Source organism: Dipodomys merriami, unplaced genomic scaffold, assembly GCF_024711535.1.
Source record: "Dipodomys merriami isolate MVZ:Mamm:240054 unplaced genomic scaffold, mDipMer1.0.p SCAF_13, whole genome shotgun sequence".
In the NCBI taxonomy this organism is placed as follows: Eukaryota; Metazoa; Chordata; class Mammalia; order Rodentia; family Heteromyidae; genus Dipodomys; species Dipodomys merriami.
In genome coordinates this window covers 5,007,499-5,021,702 of record NW_027202604.1, presented here as the reverse complement: position 1 = coordinate 5,021,702, position 14,204 = coordinate 5,007,499, and the positions used below count along the sequence as shown (strand labels likewise).

The 14,204-nt window shown below is 42.2% G+C and overlaps 1 protein-coding gene across 2 annotated transcripts in view; it reads right to left on the bottom strand.

Moving 5' to 3' along the window:
• The window catches only part of Nek4 (NIMA related kinase 4), a 31,466-nt gene extending 19,425 nt beyond the window's left edge, over positions 1-12,041 (bottom strand). The window contains exons 1-6 of one of the 2 annotated variants that reach the window (XM_070018582.1): positions 11,800-12,041; positions 8,080-8,346; positions 7,029-7,226; positions 6,762-6,869; positions 3,900-4,054; positions 360-501 (exon numbers count right to left, since the gene is read on the bottom strand). In XM_070018582.1, the coding sequence (XP_069874683.1) occupies positions 360-501; positions 3,900-4,054; positions 6,762-6,869; positions 7,029-7,226; positions 8,080-8,346; positions 11,800-11,892 (963 nt within the window). In that variant the 5' untranslated portion in view covers positions 11,893-12,041. The remainder of the gene's footprint in view (positions 1-359; positions 502-3,899; positions 4,055-6,761; positions 6,870-7,028; positions 7,227-8,079; positions 8,347-11,799) is intronic. The other variant, XM_070018581.1, reaches the window with a different exon arrangement.
• Between the last annotated feature and the right edge of the window lie 2,163 nt (positions 12,042-14,204).

Below are 14,204 nucleotides of genomic sequence, written 5' to 3'. Positions count from 1 at the left end.
TAACATATAGGATTTCCTTTGGGCTGATGGAAACAGTTTGGAACTAGATAAGAAGTAATGGCTGTAATGGCTGTACAACACTCTGAATGTATATAACTGTCCATTTTAAAATAGTTAATGCTATGCAAAATTCATCTAAAAAGTTATTAAGGTACTGACTTCATGCACAAGTTGACAGGCTGTGTAGATGCAGTAACTTAAAGAACCTGCCCTCACCAGTATTTTTTCTTTTTAATGCAGAAGTCATTGCACAACAGAATTTTAAATAAAGCAAAATCATTTCCCTATTAGATAATTTTCTTAGATAATCTACTTTGCTACATAGATTCTAAAACATGATCCTTTAAAAAGAAACATACCATTACATATGTCTTGGAAGCCTCAGGACAGTGAGGGTGGTGGTGGATCACGTCATGGTCTGAGTCTGCCTTTCTGGAAATGACCTCAGCAACAGGTTTGGATTTAGAGTCACCATTTTTTATGTTATTTTTGGAAGTTTTTCTTTATAAAGAAGAAAAGGTTATAATCAACAGAGTGAAGATTAAGGGTTTTATATATATGTGAAAAATGTATGCATATATTGCACTTCCTTATAGAACTGTACCACTTGACAGATAATAGAATTTTTTTAAAAATATAGGAGGCATTTTATAAAACACATGTCAAGATCATAAGACAAAAAGAAAGCAAAAAATTATCACTGACCCCAGGAGATTTAGGAAACACTGAGAACTAAATGTGTTATGGAATCCCAGACTGAATCCTGGAACGGTAAATTATACTTCAGAGGAAAGACTAGTGAAAGCCAAATAAAATCTGGAGTTAGGTCAGAGGCTAAAGCAGAACAGATGCAGAGGCAATAGAAACTCTGCACTACTCGGCAACTTTTCTGTAAGTATGAAATTATTCCAAAATAAAAACCCTCAGATATAGAAGTACCAGGATAAGTTTTACATGTTCACAATAAAACCACAACTGCTTCACCAATTTTGATAGTAAAAATGGTCAGTGTACGTTTTCTGACTTGAGGATACATGTATATAAGAGGGCTAGGAATGTGGCATAGTGGTAGAGTGTTTGCCTAGCATGCATGAAACCCTGGGTTCAATTCCTCAGTACCACATAAACAGAAAAAGCCAGAAGTGGTGCTGTGGCTCAAGTGGTAGAGTGTGCTAGCCTTAAGCACAGAGAGACTCAGGAACAGAGCCCAGGCCCTGAGTTCAAGCCCCAGGACCAGCCAAAATAAAAAGAAAGAAAGAAAAGTATGTAGGAATAGTATCATAACCTGTCTTAGTAGCCTACACTTTTGGAAAATTAAAGGAGAGCACGAAGATCAGACTAATGGAAGAACAAAGGTCTGTTCGAAAATTATAAACAATGTGAACAAAATGATGGTCCTTATTAAGCCATGGTCGTACCTGCCTGAAAGCCAGCAATTTCAAAGTTGAAGTGCCTTACCTCAAAAAAAAAAACACCAAAAAATACAGCAGCTGAGCCAGGCCACAGAGGCCTGGCTCCTGGATGCCCTGAGAGGCCCCATGTTGACAAATTTTTTTTAAAAAAGACTTTTTCCTAGACAAAGCAGGTACCCTAGATTAAGATGCACTATGTAATTCATTGCTTTGAAGCTAATTCCTCTTTCCACTCCTTTATACATATCTTCTATTTACAAAGCCACACTTTTTGAAATTGAGCATATGAGAATTCCTAGAACAAATGTGGAAAAAATAATTTATTTTTCAACTTCATTTACAACTCTGAGTTTTCTCTTGGCAATAGAAGCAACTCTCAAACAAAGATGGAGCTGGGCAGAAGTAGTGCTGTGGCTCAAAGTGGTAGAGTGCTATCCCTGAGCTGAAGAGCTCAGGGACAGAGCCCAGACCCAGAGTTCAAGCCCCACAATCAACAAAAACAAACAAATAAAAGATGAAGCTCAAGCACAGTATTATTGGTGGCTCATGTCTGTAATCATAGCTCCTCAGAAGGCTGGGATCGGAGGATCACTGTTTGAAGCCAGCTGGGGCAGGAAAGTCCTTGATACTCCTTTACTTCTAACTGCAAAGCCAGAAATGAAGCTGTCGCTCAAGTGGTAGAGTGCCAGCCTTCAGCAGAAAAAAGCTAACGGACAGTGTCCAAGCCCTGAATTCAAACCTCAGTACTGGGTGGGAAAAAGTACAAGCCAGGTATGCTTGTGGATGTTTATAATCCTAGTTACTAGGAAGACAGAGTTTAGGAAGATCGTAGTTCCAGATCTTTCCAGGAAAAAAAGTGATACCCTGTCTCAGAAAAGAAAGAAAAAAAAAAAAAAAAAAAACAGAGCAAAAAAGACTAGAGGTATGGCTCAATTAGTATAGTGCCTACCTAGCTAGGTAGCACAAGACCCTGAACTCAAATTCCAATACTATCAAACAAAATATGGGTTGGAGGAATGGCACAGGTGGTAGAACACCTGTTTAGCATGTACTAGGCCCTATGTTCAATCCTATACTGAAAAGACAAAGAAAAGTCAGGGTCTGGTGGCTCACACTTGAGATCATTACCACTCAGGGAGGCTGAGATTTGAAGATCTTGGTTCGAAGCCAGTATACCAAGAAAATCAGTGAGACTTATCTCCAATTAACCACCAAAAAGCCAGAAGCACAGCAGTGGCTAAAGTAGAAGAGTTCCTCCCTGTCAAGCTATGCATTCAAACCTAAGTACTGCCAAAATCAAACAACTGGTGTGATCAGGGATAGCTAAGTGGTAGGAGACGTAATCTGGTTCAGTTTTCAGGACTGCCAAAACAAACCAGCATGTATAGTGATACCTATAATAGCACTTAGGAGGCAAAGGCAGGATAGAGGCAAGTTTTGTGTCAGCCTGGACCACATAATAAAAGAGGGAGGAAAGGAAGGAAGGAAGAAACAAAGGAAGGAAGGGAGGGAGGGAGGGAGGGAAGGATGGTATAAAAAGGGTAATCTAACCCTCTCCTCCTGATTCTTGAAAGCTAAAGATAAAACTCACATACCAGAAGGAAAGTAACATTCTTATCATTAAGAAGTAGAAGAAAGCTCTGTATAAACAAACAGACCTTATTAAAACGTCTAATCTTCCTTTGGCCTCTCCATCTAGTTCATAGTTACTTTTCCTCTGCTCAGATTAGTAAAGATGCATTTAGGTTTTGCCACTTCTTTGGGTCCTCATGAGAGCTACTGTGTCACATAAGACTTGTTAAACAAATTTTGTATGTTTTTCTCCTGTTAATTTATCTTATGCCCCTTAACTTCTCAGGGCTAAACCAAAAACCCTCAAAGGGTAGAATTTTGCCTTCTCCCATATTCTAATCATGCTTTTTTACTTCCTGTTTAAAGAAAACTCAGGGCCAGGGGCTGGTGGCTCACATTCAGAAGGTTGAGGATTGAGGTTGGGAGCCAGAGATTCATATCGCCAATTAACTAGCAAAAAGTTAGTAATAGAGCTGTGGCTTGAGTGGTAAACACAAGCTTTAAGTGGAAATTGCTAAGGATCTTTCAATGGAAAAAGCTGAATGATCAGGCCCTGAGGTTAAGCTCCAGTACCTGCATTAAAAAAAAACAAACAACTCACTATAAATTCTTGCATATGAAAATTACAGAAGCTAACATCTTTTATGCCATCTCTTTTTTTTTTTTTGGGGGGGGGTCCGGTTGTGGGGCCTGAACTCTGGGCCTGGGCGCTGTCCCTCAGCTCTTCAGCTCAAGGCTAGCACTCTACCACTTGAGTCACAGCGCCACTTCCAGCTTTTTTCTTTTTGCTTATGTGGTGCTGAGGAATCAAACCCAGGGCCTCAAGCATGCAAGGCAAGCGCTCTACCACTGAGCCACCTTCCCAGCCCTTATGCCATCTCTTTAGCCCTGTTATTTACAAGAGAAGTATCTTACGCCTTTGTGGCCTCCAAAAATAAGGATATTTGGTGTTTTATGTAAGGTTGCCTCAGGATGCTTCTCACAGAGGGTCTTTCTTCAGGCCGTCTGCTCAGCATTGTTCTGATCAGTTCTGCCAGCTCTGGGCTATAAATTCTTGGTATTGGTGGCAGCTACAAAGAAAAGCAATGCTACAATTAGGACTAATGATCTCATAAAGCAAAGTACAAGTAGAAGGTACCAGTATTTATTTAAATTACTTATTTATCCACAGAAGTAGGCAGTAACTAGCGTATTCGTCTATAGTAAGTATATTGGTACCAGTTTGTAACAGCAGGTTTAAGATAGTAAAACTATTGCCTTCAACCCAGCAGGCCCATTTTAGAAATCTCTCCTTCAGAAATTAAGAGCAACATCACTGTAAAGATGCATATACTGAGATGTTTAATGCAGTGTTGTTCTTCCAGTAGTCAACAAGTAAAAACAACTTAAATATATCCATAGAGGAGTTGTGAAATAAATTATGGTATATTCTTATAAAATACTAGATAGCTCTTTTGAAAAAAGACAAGTACTAACCAGGAAATATGTCCCTCATACATTAAAAAAAAAAAAAAAAATACAAGCTGCGTGCCAGGTGTCAGTGGCTCAACTGTAAACCTAGCTACCTGGGAGGCCGAGTTTGAGAAGATCATGGTTTGTAGTCAGCTTAGGCAAAAAAGACTCTTTGTCAACCCACAGCAGGGTGCAGTGGCACAACAACATAGCATAATATATGCTATGTGAAAGGCTGATATTACCTGCATTTCCATGACAGCCTGGGCAGAAACTCCCATGAGACTTCATTTCCACAAAAGGAAGCTGGACAATGTGGCAAACACCTCTGATACCAGCAACTACAGTAAGCTTAAAGTAAGTGGATCAAAGTCCAGGCATGAGCCAAGACAAGAAACAAGATCCTAGCCTAAAAATAACCAGCAAACCCAGGTGCCAGTGGCTCATGCCTGTAATCTACTCAGGAGGCTGAAATCTGAGAATCATGGTTCAAAGCCAACTCAGGCAGGAAAGTTCATGAGACTTTTATCTCCAATTAACCACCAAAAAGCCCCAAGTGTAGCTCAAGTAGTAGAGTGCTAGCCTTTAGCAGAAAAGCTCAGGAACAGCACCCAGGCCCCAAGTTCAAGCACCAGGACCAGCACACACACACACACACACACAAAAAACAAACAAACAAAAGGCAAAAACCAGAGCTGGAAGTGTGGGTTAGTGGTAAAGCATCAGCCTAGCAATCACAAGGCCCTGAATTCAAATTCTAGCACAGCCAAAAAGACAAAGTAAGTTTTATAATACTATGTAAAGCCTGACTCAATTTCAGTTTATTTTTTTTAGAATCAGGTATATGTGGATATATGCAGTTATTTCTGTTTAAAGGCAAGTATGGAAATTAAAAGTAAGAGGTTTCACTCAATACTTTTTATTTGATGTTACTGAAGTTTGGGCTCTAAAACTTGAGCCATATTCCCAACCCTTTCTGCTCCAGGCTTCCAATCTCAATCCTCAATCCCAACCTTCTAAGTAGCTAGCCAGCACCTAGCCAGGATCTCCCTCTTTTCCTAGGCTGGGATAGACACCAAAATCTTCCTGTTTACCCTTCTTGTGTAGCTGCAATACAGCAAGTATGTATCTCCATGCCAACATTTTTTATTGGTTTAGATGGGCATGGGAAAGTTTTGTGAATTTTTTAATTTAAAAAAAAATGTTTTCTGTGCTGACCCTAGGGTTTGAACTCAGGGCCTGAGCTCTGTCTCTGTGCTTTTTTGTGCAAGGTTATTGCTCTACCACTTGATCAAACACTCCACTTCCAGTTTTTGGGTGGTTAATTGGAGATAAGAGTATCATGGAGTTTCATGACTGGGCTGGCTTCAAAACAGCCTCTTGAGTAGCCAGGATTACAGGTATACGCCACCAGCACCTGGAGTAAACTGTTTTTAAATTTGTTGTTGTTATTATTATTATTATACAGAAAGGAAATACACACACACACACACACACACACACACACACACACACACACGCACACACACACACATGCACACAGACTAGGCCTACCTCAAGCCACAATCTTCCTAATCTAGCCGGGTCATATTCTTATTTGATTCTTTAAGTACAGGAATTGGCAAATTTAACTTTTTTGTGTATATTTTAAAATATTTTTCAAACTAAAAAAATTAAATGGGTCATGGGATAATATTAAAATCAGTAAGTGACTTAAGACTTTAGAACTTAATAGTACACAATTGGATGTGGTGGTACCTGTCTATAAACCCAGCACGTGGAAGGCTGAGGTAGGATGAATAAGAGTCCAAAGTTAGCCAGCAATACATGGATGACTGACATGACATAACCTCATGGAAATTACATATGAAGTTAGTCACTATGGCAATATACAATGCTTTCTGCAGTGTTAACAATTGTGATGATTATCAAAAGGACAAACAAGGAAACACTGATTGTAAGTAGGATATTCACTTACCAACTTCCCAAAAGATACTAATAGCCTCTCAAAGAATCTGTACATCTCCCAGCTACTGGTTTAAAAAAGCTGGCTCTTTGGAGCTACTATACCACCTTTACAAATTAGCATTAAGAAATGATCAATCCCTTCTCCTCAACTTCAACCTTGCCCCCAGAAGGGACCCATCTTTCTTAACTATTAATACAGTATCAATGACTACTTAATAAGTAATAAAACAATCAAAGAAGGAAGGGGCTACATTTCAGTGGTAGAGTATTTGTCCAGCATGTGTAAGAAAAAAGGAAAAAAAATCTTATCAGTAGCTATATAAATCTTGCTCAATTAGTTCTAGATTATCTGTTTACCTTTCCTTCAATAATCCGGTAAACTAAAGAATTCATGTCTTTCGCATTGAAAGCATGCTTCAGAGTGGCCATTTCATAGACACAGCATCCCAAAGCCCAAACATCAGACTACAAAAGAAAACAAACAGTAAATGGTTAAATGTTAAAACACCTTAGTTACATTTTTCTGATTCATAGATAATTCTGACGGAACTCATCAGATGGGTTCTGAAGTTCTGAGCAAGTTCTCAGACACAGGGTGAACCAGCTTTCACAGCCCAATCTTACCTTATAATTGTAGGGTTTGTTTGAAAACAATTCAGGGCTCATGTAATAGGGTGTGCCAATGAGGGTGCTGGCCATGTCACTATTATTTTCTAACACTCGTGCAATTCCTAGGTCACCCACTTTGATGATGTTTGTTCTTGTCAGGAAGACATTTTGAGTTTTCAGGTCTCGATGAAGGATATGTTTCTCATGTAAATACTGGGAAGAAAAATGAAATTTCATTACATATAAATGTACTGGTTTACTTATTTATTCCGGCTTCTTCTGTATCTTCAGTAATTCTGAGTTAAAGATCCATAGGTATACCTACTAAAACATTACTATTCTGTAATATTTAAATAAGAGGTCTCATTTACCACTTCCAAAGTGATAAAAATTAAGTTCTAGGAATCAACTGGTCTAGAACTTTGAAAAATTGTTTCCTGGTTACTTAACAACTACATCTAGATCTAGTTAAAAATATATACTAACAAACTCTCACTGATGAAATCCTGAACATAGTAACATCTTCAAGAATAACAAGAATCATTTTTATTTAAAGAGAGTCTCTGAAAATATAAACAAGATCAATTAATTCTGGATAAGTCTTTCTAGTTCCAGTGACAGTTTAAACACAGTATGTGGGGAAAAAAATCCCAAGCAAAAAAACAGTATGTGCATATTAAAACACAAACTTGCTTTTACATTTGCAGCCTCTAGTCACAGCAGGCTGGAAGCCCAAAGCCCCAAGTACAACAATATGAATCAGCCCAGCTACCTTTCAGCATGACACCGTCGGCCAGCAAATACTAACCATGGCCACCCTTTGCTCTTTTTCAACTTAGAGTAAAGAAAAGGATTCCCTCCAGTTATAGATGAAACCTATCTACTTAAATCAAGGTTTCACGTAGAAACACTGTAAAGTTACATTAAGAGGGACTGACTTCAGCTTATAAGTGGGCTTTCCAAAAATTCTTTTTCACTAAGTATTTTGTGGGAAAAAAAATGCTAAAATACACCTGGTAACTTCTTGCCACCTTGGAACAAGCAGGATGCTGAGTATAGGTGGTACCTGTAAAGCCATGGCGATCTGTACAAACCACTCTACCACCCGACTCTCGGGCAGAAGCTGTCCTTTCTGCTCCTTGAGCTTCCGGTACAGATCACCTCCTTCGCAGAAGCCCATGACAATGTAGAGAAGACCGTCTCCTCCCTCCCATGACTCTTTGTAGGTGACAATGTTGGGGTGCTTCAGCTGAGACAAGAGCTGAGCCTCCTGTTCAGCAGCTCGCCGCTCTCGGCTAGAGGCATTTCTGAGGTTCAGTTTTTTGATGACATACTAATGAAGAAAACACATATTTTTTTATAATGTACAAGTAAACATGTACTTCTGTAAGTTCCAAAGTATCTAAGTGCTCTCATGAAAGTCCTCAAAATGAACCTTCTAGAGCCTTTCAGAAAATCTCCTTTTTTTTTTTTGGAAGTATAAAATTGTTCTAATGATACTTGTTTGTTTTTGCAATGCTGGGGATCAAATCAAATGTACATATTAGACAAGAACTACACCATTTACATCTCCAACCCAGCTAATGATACTTTTTTTTTAAATAAAAGTTGGGCTTACAATCCTGTGGGGTCAAGAAGTCTTTATTTTACAATTTCATTGAACCAAATGCCTGCAGCTAGAGGCCAAAGCAAAAGTGGGCCCAGAGAAGTAAAGTTAGCCTGGGTAACATATTGAGATCCTTCCTCAAGGAAAAGACAAAACAACCAAATATACAATTTTTATCAATAGCTAAAAAGTGAAGGGCCTGAGAAGGTGGCCCAGTGGTAGGGTGCTTGCCTTGCATGCATGAGGCCCTGGGTTCAATTCCTCAGCATCACATAAGCAGAAAAAGCCAGAAGGGGCACTGTTACTCAAGTGGTAGAACGCTAGCCTTGAGCTGAAGAGCTGAGGGACAGTGCCCAGGCCCAGAATTCAGGACTCATGACCAAAAAAAAAAAGTGAATCCAATCTGGGCATCAGTGGATTTTGCCTACAGTCCAACCTACACAGAAGGTAGAGATCTAAGGGTTGAGCCAGTTGGAGCAGACAAATCAGAAAGACTCTTTTCTCTGATTAACCAGTAAAAAACAAAACAAAACAAAACAAAAAACCCCAAAGTGGAGCTGGCAACCTCAGCCAAGTGAAAAGCCAAGCAAAAGCACAAGGCCAGAACTAGAGGTACTAGAATGCTGGCCTTGAACAAAGACACCAAGTCAGAGTGAGAGGCCCCAGTTCAAGTCCCAGTACTGGAACAACAACAAAAAGACAACACAATTGTACCAGGAAAACATTCTGAGTAGAGAGCCCTTAACTATTTAACACTTCCTTGTCTTGGGTAGGCAGACATATTCCACTAAGCACATACTGTTATTATTTACTTATTTGTCAGTAGTGGGGCTTGAACTCTGGGCATGGGTGCTGTCCCTCAGCTCTTCAGCTCAAGTATAGTGCCCTACCACTTGAGCCACAGCACCACTTCAGTTTTCTGGTGGTTTGGAGATAAGCGTCTCACACTTTTCCCAGGCTGGCTTTGAACCACGATCCTCAGATCTCAGCCTTCTGAGTAGTTAGGATTACAGGCTTGAGCCATAAGGTTATTTATTTTTAGATAGGGTCTTCCACTTTTTTGCTGGTTAATTGGAGATAAGAATCTCACACTTTTCTCCCAGGGCTGGCTTGGAACCACTATCCTCAATGTATCTCAGCCTCTTAAGTAGCTAGGATTAACAGGTATGAATCACCATTGCCTGGCTCTTGGTGTAACTACTAATAGTGCTTCCTTTGGGTTTCAAAATTACCCCAACTTGAACAAAACATTATATGGTCACCCTATAAATAAACTACATTATCCTTTGGATGATGGGATACAGTACTTTAAGCAAAGGAGGAATGACAACATCAGATTTAAGTTTTAGTTAAGACCACTGAGGATGTAGTGAAAGTGATGGGCAGATGACAGGGACTACCTGAGACCCAGTGGCCATGCTTTTGGACTGAGGTGGTACTAGTGGAGATGGAGAAGATGCCTATTGGCACAGTGACAGGTGAATACAATCAGAGTTGTCCAGCTTGAGCAACTGCATGGCTGTGAGGTGGAAGATGGTTTGGCAAGGGGATAATGAACTAACTTTTAGGTGAGCCTAGCAGCCTGCAGTAAAGGATATTTGGGGCCCTTCCTTCAAGAAATTATTAAGGGGTCTGGAAATGTGGCTTAGTGGGTAGAGTGCTTGCCGAGCATTCATGAAGCCCTGGGTTCAATTCCTCAGTACCACATAATCAGAAAAGGCTGGAAGTGGTGCTCAAGTGGTAGAATAGGTAACCTTGAGCAAAAGAAGCTCAGCAACAGTACTGAGGTCCTGAGTTCAAGCCCCAGAACTGGCAGAAAAAAAAAAAAGAAAAAACATCATTAAAATTTACACAGTAGTTATACCATCAAACACTGATGCTTTATTATTAATATCAAACTCAGCACTATAAAAATTTATGTAATAATGGCATGAAGTAAACCAACAACTAGGTAGGTGAATTATAATGAATAGTAATATATTTGCCCAAATTTCATTGACATTTTTATCCTTTTATATTTATTATAGAATAATTATAGGGTTTAAACCTATGTAAAATTGCCAAGATAGGTATGAATATAAGAAAGAGAAACATGTAATTATTTAAGTAATGTCTACTTCAAACATAAAAATATGAGGAGGAAATTCCATATGATGTACTGACAAAAATTTTTTAGAATTTCATTTATTAGGAACATGAGGTTTTGGTATTTGTCTTTTACTTTGCTATTTAAAGCATAATAAACTAAACTAAAAAGAATTAAAAAGGAGCAAAGGAGAAGGCCAAGAGGAAGGAAGGAAGAGGAAAAAGAGGAAGAGGGAGAAGGAGGAGGAGGAGGAGGAGAAGGAGGAGGAGAGGAGGAGGAGGAGGAGGAGGTGGTGGTGGTGGTGGTAGTGGAGGTGGAGGTGGTGGAGGTGGAGGAGGTGGAGGAGGAGGAGGTGGTGGTGATAGCGGAGGTGAAGGTGGTAGAGGTGGAAGAGGTGGTGGTGGAGGAGGAGGAGAGGAGGAGGAGGAGAGGAGGAGGAGGAGGAGGAGGTGGTGGTGGTGGTGGTGGTGGAGGTGGAGGAGGAGGTGGTGGTGGAGGAGGTGGAGAAGGTGGTATTGATAGCGGAGGTGGAGGTGGTGGAGGTGGAGGAGGTGGTGGTGGAGGAGGAGGTGGAGGTGGAGGAGGAGGTGGTGGAGGTGGTGGAGGTGGTGGTGGTGGTGATGGTAGAGGAGGTGGTGGTGGAGGAGGAGGTGGTGGTAGTGGAGGTGGTGGAAGAGGAGGTGGAGGTGGAGGAGGAGGTGGTGGTAGAGGAGGAGGAGGAGGTGGAGGAGGTGGAGGAGGACGTAGTGGTGGTGGTGGAGGTGGAGGTGGAGTGAAGGTGGTTGTTACAAAAGCTGTGCTGTCAGGTCCTGGGAATGCATTATCTGCTCTCGGGGATATATCAGGGGTGGGGGAGAGGACTGTGCAGGTCAAGCCCACTCATTAATACTAAAAGTAGAGGGGTTTGGGGTGTATATCGCAGTGGGCCTGGCCTTGTCTTCATAGTCCAGAAAGATTTTCCCAAGGAAGTGTGGTCCGCGAAGATCCCCTTCACACCATCCCGGGCCTAGACCTACGGACGGCGCACTGGGCGCACTCCGGCCCGCTGAGGCCCTCGCCCGGCCCGGCCCCGGCCCCGGCCCGGCCCCGCTGACCTGCCTGCCGTCCCGCCGGTGCTTCACGAGCGTCACCTCCCCGTAGCTGCCCCTGCCCACGACCCGCACGTAGCAGTAGGCGGAATGGAGCATGTTCCCAGCGCGGGCCCACCCTCGGGATCCTGCAGCGGGGGCGCCGGCAGGTAGGGCAGCAGGCCGTGGCTGGAGGCCCCGCTCATGCCCAAGAGGCGGCGGAGTGGTCGGCCGTGGAGAAGGCCTGGCCCCTGCACCGAAGCCCGGCCCACCGCGACGCCGCTGCCATAGCGATCCTGTTGGGGAAGTCCCGCGCATGCTCCGACAGCCAAGGACGTTACCATAGAGGCGCCATCTGCGCGGCCAGAGTGGTTCCGTAGCTCCGGGAGGACCTGACATAGAGCCTCGGCGCTGGGCGGCTAGAGCGACCCCACCAGAATGAGGCCGACTTCCGGAATCTCAGTCCAGCTGCAGGATTGAAGTTGGGATAGGTTCCGGTCTGAGCCGTTGCAAGTTAGAGGCCATTTACAAGTGTGATTCAGTCATTCTTGAAAGTTTTAGCAAGAGTATATGTTTCTAAAGCAGTATTAACAGAAGGGCCCCAGTGACTCAAGCCTATTATCCTAGCTACTCTGAGTATCGTGAATCGAAGCCAGCCTGGGCAGGAAAGTCAGTGAGACTCAGCTCCAATTAACCACCAAGAATCCAGAAGTGGAGCAGTGGTTCAAGTGATAGCGCTCCAGCCTTGAATGAATGAGCTCAGGAACAGTGCCCAGGCCCTAAGCTCAAGCCCGAGGATATACACACATAACACACACACACACACACACACACACACACACAAGAAACAAGTGTCATTGTCGAGAGAAATGGAAAAAGGTTTCTAGCTTTCCATGCAAGAAATGGGAATTAAAGTTGGGGCTGGGAAGGTGGCTCAGTGGTGGTAGAGTGCTTGCCTCACATGCATGAGGCACCACATAAACAGAAAAGGCCAGAAATGGTGCTGTGGCTCAAGTAGTAGGGTGCTAGCTTTGAGCTAAAGAGCTGAAGGACAGCACCTAGGCCCAGAGTTCAAGCCCTAGGATCCACCAAAAAAAAAAAAAAAAAAAAAGATTCCTACAAGTTTTTTATTTTTTAATTCTCAAAGCATGTCAAACAGTCTTGCACTGAGCACATCACTGTGCTTTATTAGAAGTACTGATACTGTATTAGGAAGACCCCCTACTCAGGCAAGCAAGCACACCTAGTCGTCTGGAGTAACAGAGCCCACTGCAATAAAGTTGTTAACAAAGAAGCAACTTTATTGAGAAGGTTCCTACACTGACCTGTCAGGCCACAGCACATGCTCTGGAGCTGATACTGAGACCCCGAGCAGCCTCCATTGTTTGGTTTTTAAAGGCAAAATCCATGAGGTTGAGCCTGGTCACTCGCAGGTGACCAATGGGATCATAACACACAAAGGACTGTACAGTCATACCAGACCAGGTGGCCAATAGGCGGAGTTTACCCTAAGCATGTGCAAAAGGCAGGGTTTACCATAAACAAGTGGTGTCACCAGTTGGAGCCAGATTACAACCTATCTGTTTTATGGGTCAGTCTTTAACTCAACAATCAAGGGTGGGTTAGGTTGTTAAGGAGGAGGGGGACCAGATGCATTTTTTTTCATTCTAGGAACTAGGCCCATCAAGTCTAAAATCCCTAAAATAAAGGCAAAGCTCAAAATAGACTCCTACCAGCTGGGGCCCCATCTCAGGGTCCACTTTAATACACTTCATACCTAAAAATGACAGCCTGCTTGTCAGGAGGCTGAGATCTGAGGATAACACTTCAAAGCCAGCCCAGGCAGGAAAGTCTGTGAGACTCTTATCTCCAATAAACTACTCAGAAAAAGCTGGAAGTATGGCTGTGGCTCAAGTGGTAGAGCGCTAGCCTTGCATAAAAAGCTCAGGGATAGCACCCAGAATTCAAGGACTCTGTGCCCAGGACTGGCACGCACACGCGCGCGCACACACACACACACACACACACACACACATACACACACACACACACACACCCTTTGTCATTATTTCTTTATCTAAACAATCCTCTCTCCCCTTTAAAATGTCCAGGCCCTTCTGCACAAATTGAAAAAGACCTCAGTCCTTTCTCTTACTGCAACTACTGTTACTGAATAAAAATCTATTTTCTGTTTTCCAACAAATGCCTGGCTTCACTTATCAATATCATTAACTAGAGTTCAATACATATTTGTTTGTTCATTTGGTTGGTTGGGTTTTTACTGGGCAGCATAGATGGAACTGGAATTTTAGACCCCAAGCCCAAACTTCAGGAATTTCACATATTAAATCCGGCCAAAATAAAAAGACATGGTGAAGAGCAGAGACATGTCACATATGACACAGGAAGATTTAAGTTTCATCCATCATTGA